Source organism: Trichechus manatus, unplaced genomic scaffold (genome assembly GCF_000243295.1).
Source record: "Trichechus manatus latirostris isolate Lorelei unplaced genomic scaffold, TriManLat1.0 scaffold00072, whole genome shotgun sequence".
Lineage (NCBI taxonomy): Eukaryota > Metazoa > Chordata > Mammalia > Sirenia > Trichechidae > Trichechus > Trichechus manatus.
Genome location: NW_004444008.1, coordinates 606,567 through 626,720, shown reverse-complemented (window position 1 = coordinate 626,720; position 20,154 = coordinate 606,567). Strand labels below are relative to the sequence as shown.

Here is a 20,154-nt window from a genome sequence, read left to right as displayed (position 1 = left end):
TGCATAACTGTAGTGAGCTGAAATATCATCCATCTTGAGAAAACAGAGAAATGCTAAAGCAGTGAGCAGAATTCACAGCGATGCTTCCAGATTCTGAGCCCTGAAGGTCTTCCTCCTCCGTAACAGTCACTCCTCTGGGAAAATGAGTCTTAAATTCTCACATTGTGACTTATACAAGGTCTTTAGGACCACATCCCACCATAAAATTTGGACTCAATTCCAAAAGCTTCCTTCTCCACCAGACTGCTAATGAGAAGATGTCCGAAGGGAGAAATAATTTTCCCCTAATAAGTAAAAAATAAGTCTTTAAAATATATATACAAACACCTGTCTGGGGCAAAACACTCTCATTACCATAAAACCCACCAAGAAACAAGAGTGAATCACTGACAGGAAAGTCTGTCTGCTCCAAGGAGGAGTTGTGCAAGCGCCCCGAGGGGCAGTGCTGAGGGCAGGCAGAGGTGGGCACTGGCCTTGTAGCCACCCATACCTGCCCCAAGCCAGGGCCACTGCAGGCCTCTGCAGCACAGTGACACTGCTCTGAGCAGACTGCAAGTCCTTGCTGTCCTGATCTGCTCTGCTTCAACACGGCCAGCTTTCTCTGAAAACACGCTTCCTCCAGAGCCTGTTCAGCCCACAGAGTGCAGCTTTAAGGCATGGTCACCAAGAGCTGGTTTACATAAGAGAAGACACACTGACGCTCAGCTAGGGTAACCACATCACCAGGATCATTAGCTCTGTGTGACCCTTGGTTTCAGCAAAGATCAAATGCACCCTCAAAGGTCTCCAACTACAAAAAGCATTTAGAAGAATGGGGTATAGGCATGGAGATCCCTCCGGAAGTCACTTTTAATCTGCACAGAGTGGAGCAGGGCCTACCCTGAAGACTATTAACCTGGGCAGGCATACTTCACAAACGAAACCACCTGGGGGAGCTGCAGGACAGAGTGCCTGTGGGGAACCACCTCTCCTCACACTGAGCGGTTCACAAAGCACCCCAGGGAGGAAACACAGGGGCCAGGAGGTGAGATGTGACTGGCAGTGGGTGCGTGCAGGTTTGGGCCCAGATGCCAGGGTCCTACTCCGGGGCTCCCGTCCTGCCCCGAGCTCTGCCACCGGTGCCTCAGTGCCCTCCGTGGGCAGGCGGGTAGAGCTGCACCCTCCAGGGGTAGGTGAGGACCACTCACAGCAAGCACAGTGCTGGTGCTGTTCACTGCTATCAACACGTTCTTCTCAAACACTCCTTTTAATCCTGTTGTTTTGAGTAAATCAGACTAGACAAACCCAAAAAGCACTTTGGAGGAGGGGCTCTGCAGCTCAGACCTTCGCTGAGAAGGTGACGTGACTCAGGACTCAAGGTGTGCTGTGGTGGTCAGGTTGCTGTGACAGGGGTAACCGGGGTCATAGCTCACACCTTGCGAGCTCTCCCAGCATAACCCCTACCCACTCTGTGAGGAGAGACGGCCACAGAGCCGGTCTTCTGAGTGGACACAGGTGGTCTCGGGGTGTGCCCTCCCACCACCTCCAGGCCCCTCTGGATGGACATGGGTGGTCTCGGGGTGCACTCCCCACCCCACCACCTCCAGGCCCCTCTGGATGGACATGGGTGGTCTCGGGGTGCACTCCCCACCCCACCACCTCCAGGCCCCTCTGGATGGACATGGGTGGTCTCGGGGTGCACTCCCCGCCCCACCTCCAACCAGGCCCCTCCTCAGTGGACGCGGGTGGTCTCGGGGTGCACTCCCCACATTCCCTCTGGGTGTGTGGAGTAAACAACCTACATTTCCTCGTTTTAGCTGAGGAATAAGAACAAGGGCAACTGCCTTCAGTCAGCTGCCATTTTCCGCCTCCCATGTTTCTCACTTTATTGAAATGCTCTGCTAACTTTCCTTTGGTCTAAATCTTCTTTATTATCCCTGCCCTTCAAAACCACTTTTTAAAATTTTCCTACTAATTTGCATCAAGTAGCATCTAAACCATTGAAGCCCTGGGGCAGGCTGCAGGGGTGGGGAGGATGCGGACCCAGGCGCGTCCAAGAGGCAGGTGTGAGACGTGGTGAGCTGGTGAGCACAGGGCGGGGACGGCACTGCAGAGAGGGCAGAGGTCCTGGGGTTTCAGGCCCCACATACCCTCCGCTTGTTAGAAACCCATCACGGAAGAAGAATAAGGAAGCTGAAGCTCAGAAACAAGTCCCAGTAAGAAACAGAGTCCCCAAACAAGGCACATAAACAAGGTCAAACACGGAGCCATCTACACGACGTCCTCATTAGGGTCTAACGTTCCAAAATCAAGGGCCGGGGCTCCTAACACTTCCTAAAAGCTAAGTGACCATCCCTAGCGGCTGACATGGACTTCAGTTTCGCCAGCCACAGAGCACCTTACCTCCCCGTGATCTGAGAGAAGAATTCGGTTTAAACAACTGTGCGGTACGGCTGCGCTAAACTTAAACACAATAACTTTTCCTTCTATAATTCTATGCGCCAAGTTACTGGTATTCAAAAGCGTATGAAAACTTTGCAAAGTTGCCACACCTGAAGGTAAGTTCTTCTAAAGTGTGCGATTGTGCACTGAGGCATCCCAGAATAAGCCGGGGACTGCTTGCTTGGCAGTCGCGTGGAGTGAGCGACGTACCTTGTGAGCTGGGGACGTCCGTCTCTCGCTCCCTCTGGCTGGAACCTGTGCTCCCAGGAGGGTTGCTCAGGTCCCACTCACACTCTGCGATGAGGTTCAGGACAGCCTCGTCGTCAGCATCCAGGACTGGGCACTTAGACAACGAGTCGGCGCATTTGGCTCTGCCGTGGTGAGGTCTACAAAGAAAAGCAAACTCAACAATCTCCATTTGAACCAGGGGTGCACGCCATTCACCAAGACCCTGGGAAAAGCAACTGCCTGCATGACTGTAAGGTACTTAATCAGGAATATTTTAGTGCAACTGAAGTAAGACATGTCTTAAACCAACCTCACTGGGATTGGCATAAAAATCAAAATTCTGGAAACCTTTGCTCTGCAATCTTCAGCAGGCTAAAGTTCAACTTCTCCTTTTCTTAGTATTCTACAACGTGATATGTGGGGTCGAGAAAGTTAAAGGATATCAGGTTCCCAATTCCTACTTTTACATTAAGGGAAAATAGTCCCATACTGACTGAATCCTGAGGGGTGGTGGAATACAGCAACGTCTCGCTGTGGCTGCCCTCAGCATGGAGGTGAACATGCTCAAAGGGGACCTCACGTTCAATGAAGGTAACATAGGAAATCACTCGTCAAAGTTACAATCACATATACTGTTAATATCGATTTCAGGAGGTTGTTCACATGTATGACACCTGGTCATAAGAGGCCAGTCACAGTCACTATTCTCTACAACTGAAAGCTTTCCTGCTCACTGCACTGTGGGGGAACCTCAGAAAAGGGGGCTTGGTTCTCGTTCTGGGTCTGCCCAGATTCTTGACGCTAAGCACATTCCAGCCTCCTTGGGTCTCCATCTTCTCTGCATAAGAAGGAGGGGGGCCAGACCATCTATTAGGTCTCTGAACTCTAAAAACACTGCAGAGAACAAATATAAAAAAACCACACGTCAAAACATATGGTATGCAGCGGAAGCACTGCTCAGACGGCAGTTTGTAGATGTAAATGCCTACATTAAAAAAGAAGATGTCAAATCAATATCCTACACTTCTACCTTAAGAAACTAGATAAAAGAACAAACTAAACCCAAACTAAGCAGAAGGGAGGAAATAATAAAGATTAGAGTGGGGATAAATGAAATAGGGACAAGAAAAACAATGGAAAAGATAAAAAAAACCAAAAGTCTGAAAATATCAACAAAATTAACAAACCTTTCACTAGAATGACAAAGAAAAAAAGAAAGAAGACTCGAATTACTAAAATCAGGGATGACAGAGGGGACATTTCAACTACCAACCTTACAGAAATGAAAAGGATTATAAGGAAATACTACAAACAATTATGCCAACAAATCAGACACCTATCTGAAATGCACAAATCCCTACAAACACACGAACTACTAAAACTGATACAAGTAAAAAATCTGAATAGACCTATAAGAAGTAAAAAGGTGAAATCAGTAATCAAAACACTTCCAACAAAGAAAAGACCAGGACCAGATGGCATCACTGGTAAATTCCACCAAACATTTAAAGGAGAATTAACATCAAACTCTTCCAAAACACAAAAAAGGAGGGAACACTTCCTAACTCATCCTGAGGCCAGCATTACCCCAATTCCAAAGCCAGACAAAAAAATCACAAGAAAACTATAGATCAATATCCCTTATTAATACAGATGTAAAAACCCTCAACAAAATGCTAGCAAGCTGAACCCAGCAACATACTGAAAGGATCAGACATGACGACCAAGTGAGATCTATTCTAGGAGTACAAGGTGGTTCACGACACAAACATCAACTGACAGAATACACCACATTAGTAACGTGAGGGCAAAGAAACAAAGAATACCACAGGAGCACCTCACCTGATGCAGGAAAAGCATGTGAAAAAACCCAACACCCTCTCATAATTAAAACACGCAACAAGCAAGCGACAGAAAGGAATTGATAAAGGGCACTGCGGTGCAGTGACTGCTTTAATAAGGTCTTGTAACTCCTACAAAATGGTTGGGCGGGATGATGCAATAAGGTGTTTGTGGCCCACCAAGGGGACTGGACAGTTTTGCTAATGCAACTAAGGTGCGTGGAATTCTTGCAGGGATGGGACCATGCAAATAAGGTGCATGGAACCCTTGCAGGGGATTGGTCAGTTCTGCCATCCTGCTAGGCTTAAAATTAGCCAAACTGAGAGGCTGAGGGGGGACCTCCCTACCATCAAGAAAAGCTGGGAGCAGAGCACATCCTTAGGACCCAGGGTTCCTGTGCTGAGAACCTCCTAGATCCAGGAGCAAGAAAGAGCTGAAATACTGAAGGCAGCACGAGACAGCAGTGGCACAGGACAGGTAGGGTAGGCTCACCAACCCACAGAGTGAGAAAGCTGAGCACCTTCAGGCAGATTTCCTGGTGGAATGGGGTGCCTTGGGGCACTTATCAGCGGAGCTGAAGAGCTGTAACACCTGCCTGAGCAGGGCAGAGACCGGGCTGAGGGCCAAGGCCGAGAGTGGGGGCCTAGTGGCAGAAGCCAGGCCCAAGCAGGGCCTGGTGGCAGAGGCCTGCCTGCAGGCACAGCTGAGAAGCTGTCCTGATCAAAGAACCGTATCCTAAGTAGTTCCTGTTACTTCCAAGTTGATCCTGATTCTGAATTGTAAACTGTTACTTCCCTAATAAACTCCATAATCGTTGAGTATGCTCTGTGAGTTCTGTGTGTCCACTGCAATGAATTATTAAACCCAACAGAGAAGTAGAGAGTGCCAGAGAAGGGACAACTGGTGTCAGAATTATTTAAAAAAAAAAAAAAAGGTTAGAGAGTGAAGGTATGTCTGATCTCCGCCTCACAGGAATCAGCTTTGGACTGATGATGATGGTGATTATCCTCACCTCTTCTGAAGCTAGACAAGGAGGTCTGACGTCCACGTGCCATTTTAATGGGCATCTATGAAAAACCCAAAGCTAACATCATCCTTATGGTGAAAGACTGAAAGCTTTGCTCCTAAGATCAGGAACACAACAAAGATGTCTGCTCTCACCACATCTATTCAACATTGTACTATGATTTCTAGCCAGGGCAACTAGGCAAGAAAAAGAATTAAAAGGCATCCAAATTGGAAAAGAAATATAACTATCTCTATCTGCAGATAACACAAACTTATACATAGAAACCTCTAAAGAACTCCCCCCCCCACACACACAACTATTACAGCTAAATTTATTAGTTGAGCAAAGTTGCAGGACACAAGATACACCCCAAAGATACACTACAAAGGCTCACCTCACACAAGGAAGATTAACATGAACAAACTGAAAATTTTCAAAGAAACAGGAGATGCAGGGATTAGATGAGAACTTAGGGAAAATTAAAACCATAATTTTTCCTGAGGAGACCTGAGAAGTTACAACGACCATAAAACGAAAACAGGATGCCCTGGAAAAGGCCATTGCAAGATGAAAAAGCCCCTGGAAATGAGCAATACAATTGTCAATTAACCATTTAATAGGAAGGATGTCTAAGTCTCCTAGTGTTACCATAACAGAAATACTGCAAGTGGGTACCTTTAAAGAACAGAAATCTATTTTCTCATGGTTCTGGAGGCTAAAGTCCAAATCAGATATTCCTTCTGTGGGCCTCTCTACTAGTTTCTGGTATCTGCCTCGATCCCTAGCATCCGTCTTCCCGTGTCTGTCTAATCTGTTCTTTCTATAACTCAGAAGTGATTAGGTTTAGGATCCACCCTACAATGCAATGACATTAACATAACAAAAGAAACATACAGAAAACTTTGGAGCAGGAAGAGAGACTTGGCGCCCCGGGTGACACTCCTTCCTGCTCCTCTCTGCACGACTGCCCCTGAAATGGCCGTCAGTGCTCACAGAAGGTCATATCCGTCAGACATTCTATCAACAAACAAGCCTGAGAAACTTACTGCTCTACATGTTCAAATATCACTCTGCTTGTACCTTCCACCTTTCAAAGCAGCTGGGAAACTATGCTTTGAGTCAAGTGATTCCTCTGAAGTGAAGTGCAGCTGGGATGCTTTTCGCTCATTCTCTCTCACAGGGCGATCATCTAGGAAGAAAACGCACAAAGTAGCTAGCAAATGGCATCACAGTGCCACGAAACAGCCTGCCATGACTGGACCCCATGTGTATGGTACCAAGAAACAGCCCGCCACAACTGGGCCTCAGGTGCCTGGTGCACAGGCAGACTATCCCAGGCATCTCCAGGAGCAGACGGCCTAGGCTGAGCTCTGCCTCACGCTTCCTTGTGGGCCATACAAGGAAAGGGGCCTCAGAAGTTTAGGAAGGTGCCCAAAGTCAGACAGTGAGGGAGTGGTGAGCCGAGCGGGACCGAGCAGCTGGCTCAGCATCTGTGTCCCTAACCCCAGCCGGCACCACCTCCCTGCATTGTGTATATACTCAAAGGGACTCAAAGCCAGCAACAGTAGAAAATCAGTTTCCGTTTTAAGAAGGAATCATGCACAGGATCCACCTCAGAGCACAGAGCAGCCTGATCCTGCCCCACTGAACAAGAGTGTGACTGTTATGGCCACTTGACCGGGGTAACCGCCTGCCTACCGAGCTGTCTGAGGTTTGGGAGCATGTGCACAACAAAAAGGCGATAATCAGACTCGTTCTTTACAATGGGGTTCAGCCGGAAGTCCACCTCTGTGAGCTCCAACAAAGAGTGGAGCCGAAACACTTCTGCTAATGAGGAAATACAGTTGTAGTAGAGGTTGAGTTTTTCCAATGCAGTCAGATACTGAATGCCCTGTAAATGGGAAAAAAAATGCTGAGTGAGTTCACCCTTAAAAATAAATAAATGGCAAAATGGGCCACCAATACAAACGGGCCAACCTATTTAATAAACACACTTGTAATAAATACATGCATTCCAGAAAGAGCATAAGAATGAAATGTATGCTCAGATATACGATTCTGTGTTACACAGTGAAATGACTGTGCAGGAAGGCTCGCAACAGTCATAGTCATAACTGCACCAAGGATACGTATCTTTACCAAGTGTTCAGTATGCGCCAAGCTAAGTGACTTACCCATGATTTCACTTCATCTGCACAGTCCCATCCAGTAAGAACTGCTCTTACTCCCACTTTACAGATTAACGAACCAAGGCTTGGGAAGGTCTGACAGTGCCTGGCCTGAGCCTGTATCTGACTGGGCGGGGCCCCTGGCCACTGTGCTGGGTTCCCTCTACAGAGTGAAAGTGTCTGTTTCCCTGCAGCTTCTTTCAAAGCAAGAGATCTTCTTTGTAGTAAACTATGCAGTGCTTGCACAACTGTCTGCATTCACTGTTGGTCTGAGTGACTCCTTACTCACTCAGCAGATAGTGAGAGCTGGCCCATCTCACCCTGGGGCTTGGCAAAGGCAACAGGCCCTGCCCCACAGGCTGTTACTCAAGGTCCAGAGGCCACGAGGCAGAGGCCGCAGACATGGAGGGCAAAGTGAACAAAGAAAACATTGCTGATAAAGGGATGGAGAGGGAGAAGGACTCGTAAATGAGTCTCTGGGGCCTTGTTTTATTTCCTTTAAAGACACAACCACCTTCATCAGCAAGCCATAGCTTTTGGTTGTCAAAAGTAATTTAAAGATGTGATGGAACGTGTAAGAATCTCGCTCAGGGTAGACACAAGAAAAACAACACTTATACTTTTTCTAAGTGGGCGGGTGCGAGTACACGCCCCAAAAGCACACAGTTACAGAACAGACTACGTTACTGACCATGAGTGCACTTTCCACTGCTGTTCACAGCAATGATTCCTCCTTTAACAAACAAACCTAAAACTTACCTCTAGACTAACCAATGAGTTGCGTGAGAGATCTAAAAATTTTAGACTGGTTAAATGCATCAAAGAATTTCCTAGGTGCGTAATCTTTTCTTGGTAAGTTCCAGGAATAGATAAGGATCGAAGTTCAGCTAAGAATAGAAAATCATAACATGTTAAACTTTTTTTTTTATTGAAAAAATTATCGTAATAAAAGCCTAAATTCTTAGCTTTAAAAATACAGCCACAAAACATAAAAAGCTTAGAAGGAAAGGCAGAAAACATTAACACATTTTTTTCCCATTCTGGCTGACCTTTATTTTCCTTATAACTCATATCTGTATTTTCCAAGTTTTTTTATAATGAGATATAGTTCAAGAAAAAGTCATTTAGAAAAACAATGAAATTCATTCAAAATATGAATGCCAATATTAAAGAGGTTGGAGCCCTGATGGCGCAGTGGTTAAGAGCTCAGCTGATAACCAAAAGGTCAGCAGTTGGAATCCACCAGCCACTCCTTGGAAACCCTATGGGGCAGTTCTACTCTGTCCTATAGGGTCGCTATAAGTCAGCATCGACTCAACAGCAACGGGTGTTCTATTGTGGTTAAGTTTCAGCTTACATTTGCCTCCACACTATGCCCAAATCCATGCCCTCCTCTCTACGGCCATGGCTTCTCCCTAAAGCCCTCTCTCACCAGGGCGGCCCCCTCCTGTGCCCTCCTAATGGGTGTCCTGTCCCACTCCTGGCTGCCCAACTCCATCCCCCGCCACTGCCTTCACCGCGGGGATCACTAGTGGAAATGCACATGTGGGCTGACCTGTCCACTCTGTGCCACACGGTGTGTGTGAGGGCAGGCTGCGTGCTCTGCACATCTGCACTTGTGCATGGCCTGCTTATGCGTGCCTGTGCGGTCAACACTTGTTAAACACGTACTGCTACAAAAGCGAACGTTTCCCTAGTCAAAAAGACAGGCTGGATTTGGGTGCACCAATACTTTCACAGAAATATTTATTTTTAAAACACTTGGATTGAATTTAAACTTGCTTTGAGGACTTCCAATTTTGGACAAGATGGTGTAGACACATTTTACCCTATCCATCCGCACTTATTATATCTAAAAACCTGGGACGAAAATACATTAAACCAACATCAGAAGAATGTAAAGTGGAAAACAGGATGCTGATAGCCTAGGGATCTGAGCACTCAGGAAACGATCCAGCAGCAAGTTCCCTGGACTGGTTTTGGTTCTGTCTCCTCTGTGTACCACTCTGGCAGCCCAGGACCACCAATGGCGCCCGTGTCCCTCAGCCTGCTGCCCGCGTCCCTCGGCCCGGTGGCCGCGGCCCTCAGCCCGGAGCCCTCAGCCCGGAGCCCTCAGCCCGGTGCCCGCGTCCCTCAGCCCAGTGGCCGCGGCCCAAACCCCGGAGCCCGCGGCCCTCAGCTCGGAGCCCGTGGCCCTCAGCCCGCCCTCAGCCTGGAACCCGCCGACGCGCTGGCCGTACCCAGGTCGCGGTGCGCAGCCAAGCCGCTCTTCTCTCGAATCCTCTCCTCGCATAGAACCAGCCGCGGCCCCGCCGGCGCCATGTTTTCAAATAAAGCGCTCGTGCCACCGCGCCTGCGCAGTGCGGCCGGCGGACGCTGAGGCGGGACTACGGACCGGCGGGCGGGGGCGGGGCGCTAGTGGGCGGGGCCCCGTGCTGCGCACAACGGAGTGGATGGGGCCACGGACGGTGGGGGCAGGGCCTGAATGGGCACGGCTGTGGACCTGAATGCGAGGGCCCGACTGGGCAGGGTCAAGGGCTGCGGGTGTGAGCTGCCTAGTGGGCGGGGCAACAGGTAGTCGGGGCGGTGCCCGATCGGGCTGGTCCGCAGGACGAGGCCCCATGGGAAAGACCAACGACGGGAGAGTGGGCGGAGCCACGGATGAGGGGGGCGGGGCCGTGCCCCAGGGGAGCGTCCGGGCGGGGCCCAGATCACGGGAGCCCGCCCCACGGGCCGCCAGGAGCCTCGTTCGGTAGTGAAGGGGGCCCAGAATTCCCGCCCCGAGGAGCGCCGCCGGGGAGCAGGCGGCAGACCCGCCCCGCAGCTCGAGGCCTGCTCTCTGCACACTCCTCCTGGCGCCGCCGCCTCCTGCGGACGGTGTCCGCGTCCCTGTGGCGCCCTCGCCCCGCCCCGGAGGCGTCGACCTGATCTAGGGAAACCCGGGTGGGCGCGGGGTAGGGCGAGGACGCAGGGTGCCTCTGGGACCGATCCGTCGGGTTTCCTCGGGCCACCGCACCTCGGCTACTCCCGCCCGCCCGGTACGCATCGCCGCGGAGGTGAGCTGCCCCCTGCCGCCCCGGAGGGACTGGGGGTCCCCGGTGGGGGGCGCAGTGCAGCCGGCTTGGGGGGCTCACTGTGTCCCCCCCAGCTCAGGCTCGCGGCTCCACGTGAAGACCCCTGCAGGTTACGTCCCCAGTCCAGGGGGCGGCGGGGGCGGTTTGCACGAAGAGCCTCGCTGGACCGCGTGGTCCTGAATTTAATCCGGCAGGGCCCCGTGGGGACAGTGGCGACACATCCACATTGCGTGTGTCCACTCCAAACGAGCCATCACGCAACAACATTGTGATTGAGTGAGGGCTGTTCCCAAGGTGTGGCCCCTTGTGTACCCGCGGTGAGGGGAGTCAGCGCAGTCTCCGAGGACTCCCCCGCACCACGCTGCTGCTGGAGGGGCTGCAGGCTGGCGTGTAGTCCCAGCCCCACCCTCCGGTGGAACTCGGAAACAGTGCACAAAGACCCTGCCTTTTCACAAGCAAAGGGAAGCAACAGGCTTCTATAGACTGCCACCCCAAAAAAGTAGCTGGTCGTGGTGGCAGAATTCCAACTCCAGACACTGCAGGGTTTCTCTTCCTGCCCGAGGGCTAGCGCTGTAGGCGAGTCATTTCCGGTCAGGAGAGGGTCCAGAAGTGGTGTGATCATGAGTGGACCTCCCGGTACCAGGCCTGGTGGACAACATGACACAGAGTGAGGTTTCTAGTGCAACTGGAGTGTTACAGTTACCAAGCTTTAATGCTCTACATACTAAAATATTGTATATTCATTGTAGGAAATATGGAAGAAACCAACTTAAATATCCCACCACAAAGATAACCAATGCTCACGTTCTCACGTATATCAAGTATTTTTCCAAGCCTGTATATATTTAAGGAATCCTAGTGGCATAGCTGTTGAAGCACTCAGCTGTCTAACTCACCAGCTGCTGGGAGAGAGAAAGATGTGGCAGTGTGCTTCCATAAAGACTACAGCCTTGGAAACCCTAGGGGGCCATTCTACTCTGTCCTATAGTGTCACTAGGAGTCGGAATCTACTGGACAGTGGTGGGTTGGGTTGGGTTTTTTGGCATATGTATGTGTGTGTGTATATATATATATATCAGTGTTTCCTATATATATTTAGGAAGCCTCTAGGTGGAACAAATGATTAACGAGCTCGGCTGCTATCAAAAGGTTGGCAGTTAGAGTCCACCCAGAGGTACCTCAGAAAAAAAGTCCTGTTGATTTACTTCTCAGAAATCAGCCCCTGAAAATCCTTTGGAGCACAGTTCTACTCCGACACACATGGGGTCGCTGTGAGTCAGAGTCAACTCGACAGCAACTGGTTTATTTGTGCATTAAGTATGTTGTTGTTGTTAGGTGCTGTCGAGTCGGTTCTGACTCACAGCAACCCTACATACAACAGAACAAAACACTGCCTGGTCCTGCGCCATCCTCACTATCGTTGTTATGCTTGAGCCCATTGTTGCAGCCACTGTGTCAATCCATCTCATTGAGGATCTTCCTCTTTTTTGCTGACCCTCTACTTTACCAAGCATGATGTCCTTCTCTGGGGACCGATCCCTCCTGTCAACGTGTCCGAAGTATGTGAGATGTAATCTCGCCATCCTTCCTTCTAAGGAGCATTCTGGTTGTACTTCCTCCAAGACAGATTTGTTTCTTCTTTTGGCAGTCCATGGTATATTCAATATTCTTCTCCAACGCCACAATTCAAAGGCATCAATGCTGCTTTGGTCTTCCTTATTCATCATCCAGCTTTCACATGCATAGGAGGTGATTGAAAACACCATGGCTCGGGTCAGGCACAGCTTAGTCTTCAAGGTGACGTCTTTGCTTTTCAACACTTTGAAGAGGTCTTTTGCAGCAGCAGTGCAATGTGTCTTTTGATTCGTTGACTGCTGCTTCCATGGGCATTGACTGTGGATCCAAGTAAAATGAACTCCTTGACAACTTCAGGCTTTTCCCCGTTTATCGTGATGTTGTGTATTGGGCCCGTTGTGAGGATTTTTGTTTTCTTTATGTTGAATGAGACTATGCTGAGCATTCTCTTCTGAATTTTTTAGTTTACTTTTTAGGAACATTTTCCCCTGTTACTAAATACTCACTTTCATGTTTTAAACATTTTTAATGGTCACGTTAGATCATGAACTAAATGCAAATTTATACAACTGTTCTTCTATTGCTGGACACTCGTTCTGCTGCACTTCTTTTTAAGACTGTAAATCACGTTGGATAGTATTTTGACGTTCTATTTGAAGGGCTTTGGGGCAAGCCTCAGCATTCAAGCCTGGAGCTGGGGCCTGATTTAGAAAATAATATTGGAGTCATTATTCCCTTTCCCTGAGCATAGAGAATGACCCAGCTGGAGATGAGCTCAGAAGGACTTATCAACTGGGCCCTGAGATAAAGACAATAGCTAGGACAATCTTGGAAAATACCTTTTAGGGAAACTTTCACATAAGCCAATCAAAGAGAACACAGAGGACTTTCCACTCATCTTTTCTATTAGCATTTAGTGAATTGGAAATTTGTTGGACCAATGAAGACCCTCCTGACTGTCGTTACTGAAACCTGTACCAATGATTATTAAGAAAGATAATCCAAAATGTAGAATCACGTCGATCTAGTAGTTTTTAGCCAGTCGGTGAAAAGGTGAAGCTTTCAATGATTTTACCCATTTTGTGATGTTAATATATACTGATGATTCTGTAACATTCCTCGGATTCGGGCAGACAGCTCTGGCAGCATGCTTGTCAGCTTCTCACTTTTGCTTTTTTGAATATATGCTGAATAAAACTTTCTTTTTGCTTTACTAAACTTTGTGATTGTTTTCCCTACAACAGGCCATCTAACCACAGTGCAGGGACAAATGTACGTGCAGTAACAACCACAGAGTTGGGGACCGTGGGTACCTGAGACCCCAACAACACCCAGCATAGGTTTGGGGGATCCCTGAGCACGAGGGACAGCTGTCTACAGCCAAAGGCTCTCTCCCAGCTCAGGCAGGGGTGGGGGGCAGCTGAGAAACCCCACAGTGGGTCTTTCTGCCTGAGTGGGGGGCTCAGGCCCTCCACCCTTGGGCCGGCGTGGGGGTCTCCCACGATCACGAGCCCCAGTCCTGAACCCAGACTCAGCTTGCTTCACTTATGAGTCTCTTACCCGTTTTCAGACTGGGCCCAAGCCCACCGGGGGGTCTCCACTAGCGTTTAGAAACAGGGGCCCAGGTGAGGACCTTGTGCAGGCAGGTACTGTGCTGTTGTGCAGCTTCTCCGGTCGTCATAGGAACGTGCATGTGCTGGTCACGGTGGGAACACCTTCGGCCCCAGGCCAGCGTGTCAGTGTCTGGGCCCTGGCCACTGCTCCCCATGCCCAGCCATCGACCTCCTGCCCCACATGGAAGAAGGAAGTCCTGCATGATTCGGCATCTCGCCTCCACTTCCTTCCATGTCTCTGTGTCCTTTTGGCTAATTCATAGGGCTGAGGGAGGGGCTGCAGGGGGAAGGGTGAGGGCCCCATGGCAGTCACTCAATGTCCATCTTGTGTTTCAGCATTGCCTGGAGGCTGGGGACCGGAAAAGCTCAGGGCTGGAGGCACTAGGATGGACAGCAGAACCTAGTACCCATCCCTGGACCTTGGGCTGTGCCCAGCTCTGCCCGCACCCCTTCATGGGCATGTCTAGCCCTGGGCACCTCCCAGTACCTTGGGGGACCATGTGGCCAGTGGGGAAGCACGTGCCAACAGGTTCTGCCCTGTGCTGCCACCTCTCCACGAAGCAGGTGGTGCTGCCAGCTGGAGGTGACATGGGCCTCCAATCGTTGGCCCAGAAAGTCCTCAAGTTCTCTTGAGTCCAGCACACTGGACTGGATCGCGCTAACTCCCCTGAGCTGACACTGACCTACTGACGAAGCAGCATGGTCAGACCCCCAGCACAGAGGGGAGTTAAGCCCCCACACCAGCCTGTCTGGACCTTGCTGTGCAGCTCCCAGAATCCTCCATGGTCTTGTAACTGCTGCTCTTCATGGTCAGTTGGCACCTGTGCCTCTGCTATTTCCTCAGGCGTCTCTAGCACCCAGCCAGCTCCTGCTGGTTCCAGCTGCCTTGGACTGAACATCTGGAGCAGAAGTAGGACCTCTCGGCCCCGTCGCCCCCCCACCAGGGGCAGATTAACCAGTAAGCACAGGGTCCTAGTTATCTAGTGCTGCTATAACAGAAATACCAGAAGTGGATGGCTTTAACAAACAGATTTATTCTCTCACAGTCTAGGAGACTAGAAGCCCAAATTTAGGGTGCCAGCTCCAGGGAAAAGCTTTCTCTCTCCGTCGGCTCTGGGGGAAGGTCCTTGTCGTCAGTCTCCCCCCCGTCTAGGAGCTTCTCAGCCCAGGGACCCCGGGTCCAAAGGACAAGCTCTTCCTTCTTGGTGGTATAAGCAAGCGCTTCCTGCTCACTTCTTTTCTTATATATTTCAAGAAGATTGACTGGAAATACAACCCAATCCTGTAGATTGAGTCCTGCCTCATTAATATAACTCCCTCTAATCCTGCATCATAGAGGTTAATCACATCAGATCACAAAATGGTGGATAGCCACGCAGTACTGGGAATCATGGCCTAGCCAAGTTGACACACATTTTTGGGGGACACAATTCCATCCATAACACACGGTATGTCTTGGTTGACAGTAAGCAAGGTGCTCACAGGCTTAATCTTTGATGTGGTGAAAACCATGTGAAATTGGGCACTACAGATTAGTAAATAAGCAGAATTAAGCCCCTGTCCACCTTGTTTATTGGGTAATTCGTCCCTGCCCCCCACTCCTGTATGTCTGAGCTGCCCAGAGCACTAGAGGTGGGGAGGGGGAGGGGAGGCGACCCAGGGTGTGGGGTGAGCCCCAACCACAGGATACAGCACTGGACTGCGGGTGGGGGACCCCGTGCATTGGTTTCCCCACCGTGTACCCCTCCGCCGCGTTCCAGAGCATCCCCACAAGGCCCCACAGCCTTGGGGGACACCTGCGGGTCATGAATCCCTGAAGAGACCAGGCCAGAGGAGGCAGGGAGGCTGTCACCAGGTGGGGGGCTGGGAGTGGGGCGGCTCAGGGCGTTTCTGGACTGCAGTGCACAGGTCTCGTGCACGTCGCTGACCGTAATTATGCTCGGCTAGGGCGGGGAGAAAGAAGCCTGATAGTGCAGTGGTGAAGCAGCCCCCTGCTAACCAAAACGTCAGCAGTCGTAGCTCGCCAGCCGCACCTCAGGAGAAGGGTGTGGCGGTCTGCTTCCACAAAGATCACAGCCTTGGAAACTCTACAGGGCAGTTCTACCACGTCTGTAGGGTCGCTATGAGTCAGAATCGACTTGTCAGCAACAGGGGAGGGGAGAAGACGCATGATATGTATCCCAGGGACTCCTGAGAGGAAAACCAGCACTCCCCAACGTGGGGGCTGGAGAGCTGTCCGTGCCATATCGGGGAGGGGCCCTGCTGCGGCCGGTCACAGACTCCCCACGAGCTGTGGGGTGTCTGAGGAGCACATTGAGCCATCACCTCTCCGTCCTGTGACAGATGCCGGCTTCTGTTGTTTTAACCACAAGGAGAGACACAGAGAGGGGCCCAACCGTGCTGTTTACCCAAAAATCAGTAGGTAAGGGTTTCAGAGTTAGCGGTCGGAGGCGTCCCTCTTCCAGGAGCCAGCAGGGCCCATGGGACGCCCATCGACAGCTTTGGGGGCTCTCCTCACGGGTCCCAGTGAAATGGGAAGGAGAACACAGCCCCCGAGCCTCACCCTGAGAGGTTAGCAGTGACGGGTGTTCCAAGCCGAGGCCGGCCCAAGCAGGGTGCAGCCGGAACAGGCAAACACAGGCAGGAAACAGCAGGTGGCTCCTCCTGGGAGGCAGTTGTCCTGCCCTGCCCTGGCCCTCAGATAGCTTTGGTTTGCAAACATGTTTGCAGAGTGTTTGTAAACATTTTTGTTTAGTTGAGGTGTCGGTTGCAATGCAAATAAAACCCAACCCAGACCGGCTTGACAATATGGAACACAGTTAGAAATCCCACAGTGGGGTGGGCTGCACTCTGCCAGCCCCGGGACCCTCCGCCAGGCAGTCAGCTCCCATGAGGTCCCAGTGGGGTTGTAGCTCGGGGTCCTCAGAGCCCAGAGAGAACGAAGAGAACCTCCCGCACATCACAAGCCTGTGCGTCTCATCCCCGTGTGTTCATCACCTCTCCTTGGCCGACGCTGGGTGATGTCTGCCACCTGAGGCTTTTGGCTGCGGAGGCAGTGGCTCCTGAACAAACTCGGGGTTCTGCTAGGACCATGGAGAGAGGACACAGAGGCTGGGCTGTTTCCAAAGTCGCCAACATTTAAAAGCCAAAGAAGTCCAGGGAAATCAGGAATCTCAGTGTTTTTGGAGAAGGGGAGTTGGGCGCCTGAGCCTGCATGTCCGTGTTTCCCAATGGTGGGGGGCAGCAGTGACCCCACAGGACCCTGCACTCCATCGCCACATCCCACCAGCCCCTCCGCCTCTGAGCATGGGACCCTCACCCTGAGGAACAGAGAGGCAGGTGGGTACGCGCTCACAGTCTGCGATGCCCTGCCTTCTTCTGTTCGCTGAGAGACACCCCTGGACACCATGGAACATTTCAAGGCGGTGCCCGGCATGGGGTGCCTGTGGACACACGTGCCCTCGCTGTTTCTTCACAGGCATCTTCCAGGGAAGTTGCCCTGGCCCCTTCCGCCTCTTTTCCCCCATCTGTTCACGGGCAGATGGAGTCAGGACTGGGTGCTTGGCAGGGAGAATGCAGGCCCGCCCTCGGGTATACACTCTGCAGAGCATCTGAGGACAAGGCCTCCTCCATCCAGGGACACTGCAGCAGCCAGCCCCTAGCCTCTGAGAGATTGTTAAGCCGGCTCAGGGCCCTCTGGCCCAGGGGCGGCCAGGCCCTGAAATGCCAAGGCCTCTCCCAGGCAGATCTGGGCCCTCCTGGTCCTAGAACCATCTCTGTAGCTCACCTTCACCCACGCACCTGGAGTCAGCAGCCGACCCCCCCAGCTGCACCAGGGACTGCTCTGCTCCAGCCCTGCTGGCCCGGCAGCTGCCCCCTGACCCCGGCTGCTGCCCTTGACCCCACCGGTTCCTACACCACCTGGCTTGTGGCTGGCGTGCTCCTTGAGGGGCCTAGAGCACAGGAGATGAGGGGTCAGGGCTGGGCTGGGCCAGGCCCCCTTCCTCACCCATGTGCCCCGTCCACTGCAAAGTGAGCACCAAGAGGGTGGACTGCACTGGGGACAAGGCGAGCACTTGGAGCTGACATCTCCAGACAGCAGGGTGCTGGGGGAGGGAGGTTGGCATCCTCGCCTCTAAAAGTCTAACGTAACAGGGATCCTGGAGGTACTGGCAGCCCAGTCCCATCCAACTTGCTGACCCCAGGCAGCCCTGCCAGCCCCTGGCCACCTTGCCAGCCCCTAGCTACCTTGCCAGCCTCCAGCCATCTTGCCCACCCCTGCCTGCCTTGCTGACTCCCAGCTGCCTTGTCGACCCCAGCATGGAGAATGCAGGGCCCCTCTCTCACGCGGGGCAGCTGGTCCGGCCAATTCTGAGTAAGTAGTGGTGTTTCAGACACGGGTTTGATTTTCTGGAAAAAAGGAGCAAGTGTAGGCGGCGCCCCTCTGTGGGGACCCTTATGCTCTGCTCCGTGTCCTGAGCATAGTAGTCGCTACAAGAATCTACACACGTGTGAAAACTCATAGATTTACACACCAAAAAGAGCCAGTTTTACTAAATGCCTGTAAACTGATTAACTATCAATTAATTATTTAATCGAAGGGGGCATAAATTTTAAAAGTTTGGGAAATATTGTTGATACTGGCTGCTAACTGCTCAGTCCACACATCTAATTCTGTGTTCAGGTTCTGAGCTAGGATCTTGATTCCAGGCTCCATGTTAAGGTTCTGAGCTCGGATCTCGACCCCGGGCTCTCTGTTGGAACACTGACTCCCAATCCAGACTCTAGCCCCAGCCTTTCGTCTGAGGTCACCTGTCCTGACTTTGCTGTCTCTGGTCTCCTTGGCCATCTGCGGCTGGTTCTCCTCCACAGGACTCACGACACCATGGCAGCTCTGCTGAGTGCGTGGACTTCCGCGCCAGGTGTGCAGTGGTGCTACTTTGGTTGATACCTACGTGGGTGCTGCTGGCGAGTGACAGCCCTTCTCTTCCCAGTTTTACAGCCATGGAGCTTTAGAGGCAGCACCCCGTTAGAGATTCACCCCGTTCTGACCCAAGCCCCAGTCTTCCCCTTAATTAAGGCATCTCCCAAGGAACACAGGGCCTGCAGTATAGCTAGAGACCCTGGGGCCACCTGGGTGGGGGCTTACCTCCCACCAGCCTGCCACACTCCCAGCCTCTGGTGTGTGCGTTTTCAGCTGTAATCGCTTCCTCCTGATGGGAGCCAGGTGTCTCTGGCCCTCCTGGAGGGGACTGAATTGTCCTCTGGGGATCACGGGCTGTTTTTCGTACTTATTGACCTTGAATAATTGTTTTCAGGGCTCAGTCCCCTCAGGGGATGTTTAGCAAGGCTCCTTTTCAGTATCAGGAAGCAGGAAGCAATGTCCTTTTAAAAGCCAATTAGCCATACATTTTTGCTCATTAAATAAATATTTCTACTTTCGACCCAATTGATTTTTCAGGCACTGAACAACGGCACTGACTCACCTGTTTGCTGCCGGAACCCTTTTCCTCCTGGGCCTTTGAAGTCGCACAGCTACACCTGCTCGTGGGCGGTGCTGGCCTCTCCTGCCTATATGCACCGAGTCACCAACCTCATGGGTGTTTGGAAGCGGCTTTTAATTTGCTGACACATCCTTCTCCTTGGCGCCCCAGAGTGGGGAGGTTCAGCACGCCACGCCCTCAGAGAGGAAGACGTAGGGGAAAGCTGCCTACCAGCAGTTCAACGCTGAGGAATGCCGCGGCCACACAAGCACCCACGCTCACCAACCTCCCCAGCCGCTTGGGCCCTTCCCAGGCCTCAGAGGCCCTCAGGGCTCTCCACACACATGCTTACCTATCTGCGGGTCTGCTTCTCTCCTCCACAGATGCCCATGCTGGCTGGGGGCAGGCACTGACTGTTGGGTGCATTTCTGCAGAAGAAGCCTCATCCATTCATCCAGCAAGCACTCACCGAGCACCTACTGTATTCCAGGAGCTCCTGGGTAGTGCAAATGGTTAAGCGTTCAGCTGCTAACCAAAAGGGTGAAGGTTGGAGTTCACCCACACGTGCCTTGGAAGAAAGGCCTAGAGATCTATTTCTGAAAAATCAGCCACTGAAAACCCTATGAACACGGTTCTACTCTGACATTTATAGGGTCACAATGAGTTGGAGTCAATTCAACAGCAACTGGTGGTGGTACTGTATTCCAGGCCCTGTTCTGGGTGCCAGTACTGTATTCCAGG

The 20,154-nt window shown here is 51.5% G+C and overlaps 1 protein-coding gene across 1 annotated transcript in view; it reads right to left on the bottom strand.

Moving 5' to 3' along the window:
• Window positions 1-9,990, bottom strand: part of CEP72 (centrosomal protein 72) — a 38,116-nt gene extending 28,126 nt beyond the window's left edge. Inside the window, exons 1-6 of the mRNA XM_012556637.1 lie at window positions 9,909-9,990; window positions 8,428-8,555; window positions 7,199-7,391; window positions 6,581-6,689; window positions 2,628-2,807; window positions 1,324-1,352 (exon numbers count right to left, since the gene is read on the bottom strand). Of these exons, the coding sequence (XP_012412091.1) occupies window positions 1,324-1,352; window positions 2,628-2,807; window positions 6,581-6,689; window positions 7,199-7,391; window positions 8,428-8,555; window positions 9,909-9,990 (721 nt within the window). The remainder of the gene's footprint in view (window positions 1-1,323; window positions 1,353-2,627; window positions 2,808-6,580; window positions 6,690-7,198; window positions 7,392-8,427; window positions 8,556-9,908) is intronic.
• Between the last annotated feature and the right edge of the window lie 10,164 nt (window positions 9,991-20,154).